General features: G+C 56.2%; 1 protein-coding gene across 1 annotated transcript; it reads right to left on the bottom strand.

Moving 5' to 3' along the window:
- Nucleotides 1-204: 204 nt before the first annotated feature.
- LOC308679295 (GTPase IMAP family member 4-like) lies at nt 205-2,470 on the bottom strand. The gene is made up of 2 exons (XM_081346904.1): nt 2,258-2,470; nt 205-2,104 (listed from the first exon to the last, which is right to left on the bottom strand). The coding sequence occupies exons 1-2, from the start codon at nt 2,274-2,276 to the stop codon at nt 1,446-1,448; spliced, it is 678 nt and encodes a 225-aa protein (XP_081203030.1). The 5' UTR covers nt 2,277-2,470; the 3' UTR covers nt 205-1,445.
- Nucleotides 2,471-3,054: the final 584 nt, after the last annotated feature.

The raw sequence follows: 3,054 nt of genomic DNA, 5'->3' as shown, positions 1-3,054 counted from the left end.
GCTCGCTTGCCGTGCAGGAGGGACCCCTCCCTCCCCCTTCCAAGGTGGAAAGCTTTCGGGGGGAGCACCCTGCACTCTGAACCCCCCCCCTCGAGAAGTTTCCCCTTTTTCCCTGCCCTCCTCCCCCCTCAGGGGGGGTGCTAGGCTGGAGGGGACCGACCGGGCCATTCTCCCCCAAATCCCCCCTTCAAAACACACGGCCTCTTTCCTAAGCGAAGAGGAGATTTAATCAAAAGGATTTTCATAAAAAACAAACAAACAGACAGGACCTCCCTCGCGAGTCCAGATTCGACAGTGGAAGGTGGTACGGAAGAGGGACGGCCTTGCAGGAAACAGGCGGCAGCTGGATGAGGAAAACGTGAATTCACCCCGGGAAAACAGGAACGGGTGAGCAAGAAGCTCCAGACTGCCTCGTCTTAATGCGCTTTGATGCCAGCGGGAGCGAAGGGGACACGTTTTCACGATTCTGCTAATATAATCAGTACCGACAAAGTCTACTATTTTTTGTGTTGGCGGTTTCTCGGCCTGGTCTGCCTGGAAGGATTGACAGATGGGGAAGCCCCAAAGAGAACAGGTGGCAGCCGTTAGGAAAACATGAATTCACGCCAGGAAAACAGGAACGGGTGAGCAAGAAGCTCAAGGCTGCCTTGTCTTGATGTTCTTTGGCGCCGTTAGGAAAACATGAATTCACGCCAGGAAAACAGGAACGGGTGAGCAAGAAGCTCAAGGCTGCCTTGTCTTGATGTTCTTTGGCGCTGTTAGGAAAACATCAATTCACCCCAGGAAAACAGGAACGGGTGAGCAAGAAGCTCAAGGCTGCCTTGTCTTGATGTTCTTTGGCGCCGTTAGGAAAACATCAATTCACCCCAGGAAAACAGGAACGGGTGAGCAAGAAGCTCAAGGCTGCCTTGTCTTGATGTTCTTTGCTGCCGTTAGGAAAACATGAATTCACCCCAGGAAAACAGGATCGGGTGAGCAAGAAGCTGAAGGCTACCTTGTCTTGATGCGCTTTCGTCCCAGCGAAAGCGAAGGGGAGGTGCTAATGTCATTTATACCAATAAAGTTGAGCTCTACTACTTCTTGCTGCTGGTGGTTTCCTGGCCTGGTCTACCTCGAAGGATTGAGAGACGGGAAGCCCGAAAGAGAGCGTCCTTCGAAAGGGTCTAAGCTGGTAAAGAATTAGTCTGTGGAGTCAGCCGATACCGGGCCGGGGGTGGGGTGGGGGGGCAGGATCTTCCCACTGAAGAAAGTCCGTCTTCCTAGGAGAGAAATCGGGTTTTCGGGAGCAGGAATCGGCTCAGGGTGATTCCGCCACGACTTGGGTTCTTGGGTGGTCTCCTGGCGAGGGCTGGATTAGAACTCGGAACAAAAGGGGGGAAACGCAGGGCTGTGGCCTTTGGGAGAGGAGCAGAGGGCCAAGTAGAAAGACTTGGGGGGGGTGCTTGTTAGAGAAGAGAACACCAGGACAAATGCTTCTTTTTCTTGTACTGCTTTTCGTCTTGCTTCATCATGTCTTCCGTGTAACACGGAGCTTCACGGTTCGCGCCCACCAGCTTGTCAATCATGCCCATCAGCTGGGCCACCTGCATCTCCCGGGCTGGTCCTTCGGCCTTGTTGTCGAAAGCCAGGATCCGGCCCTCGCACTCGGACACTTGATCCCAAAGAGAGGAATCCCCCTCGGTTAGGAATTCCTCCAGAGTTTTATCTTCCAGGTCATCTTTCCGGCAGAACAGGAGGATCATGTAATTCTTGGCGTTGAGGCTGAAGATCTCCTTGATCAGCCGGGCCACCTCCTTCTCCTCCTGGGAGAAACGGCCAGGGCGAAGCACCTGGATAATGACGTGCGGACCCGGGTCGCACAACGTCACGCACTTCTTCACTTCCTCCGCCGTTTCCTGCGCCGGAACCTGGGTGTCGAAAAAGCCCGGCGTGTCGACCACCACAATCTTCTTGCCCTTGAAGCATGTCTCCTCCTTTTGGCAACTCACGGTGATGGACTTAGAGGACGCCGTGGAGTGAAAGCCTCTTCTTCCCAGGATGGTGTTTCCCGTCGCGCTTTTCCCATTCCCGGTTTTGCCCACCAGGACGATCCTCCGCTCACACCCTGCGACGAAAGGAAGAGAGGAGAGACAAAACGCGACACACACACACACCCCGCCCACCAGTCAACCTTGTGCGGCCATCACAGCCTGTCCCTCCACCCAGGACAGGGAGTCCCAACCCACTCCTCAGGGGACCCCCCCAAAAAAAACCTTACCACAGATAATTCCAGCCATTTCCAGAAGATTCCAGAAGATTCTCGCGAGGACGAATCCCGAGGTTGCTGGAGGAACAGCGAAAGAGACTCAGCCGAAGGAGAGACTTGCCTCGCTCGGAGATTGACAGGACACAGGCAGGAATTGGAGAGGGGGGGGGATTCAAAGCGAACCCCCCCCCGAGACCTTGAGGCGGAGTCATCCTCCTGCCCGCCCCCCCCCCACATTTTGGGGACTTCGGGAAAGGTTGGGAATTGATTCCCCCAAAGCGCGATGCTATTCCCCGGAGCCTTCGGCCGATTCCTGCTGCGAGGGCCAGCCTGCCTCAACCGATCCATCAGACAAAAGCCAGACGGGACCTCGGAGGTCATCTAGTCCGACCCCCTGCCGAAGCAGGAAGGACGGAGTTTGCGAGGGTTCTCCAAAGCACCAGAGGGGGGTGGGTGGGGGGTGGGAGAGAGCCTTCCGGAATCATAGGACGGCAAGACTTACGGAAGGGACCTCGGAGGTCATCTAGTCCGACCCCCTGCCGAAGCAGGAAGGAGGGAGTTTGCGAGGGTTCTCCAAAGCACCAGAGGGGGGTGGGTGGGGGGTGGGAGAGAGCCTTCCGGAATCATAGGACGGCAAGAGTTACGGAAGGGACCTCGGAGGTCATCTAGTCCGACCCCCTGCCGAAGCAGGAAGGAGGGAGTTTGCGAGGGTTCTCCAAAGCACCAGAGGGGGGTGGGGGGTGGGTGGGAGAGAGCCTTCCGGAATCATAGGACGGCAAGAGTTACGGAAGGGACCTCGGAGGTCATCT

Source organism: Vipera berus (genome assembly GCF_964194415.1).
Source record: "Vipera berus genome assembly, contig: HAP1_SCAFFOLD_124, whole genome shotgun sequence".
Lineage (NCBI taxonomy): Eukaryota > Metazoa > Chordata > Lepidosauria > Squamata > Viperidae > Vipera > Vipera berus.
Note: the sequence above shows the minus strand (reverse complement) of the source record. Positions and strands in the feature narration are given on the sequence as shown.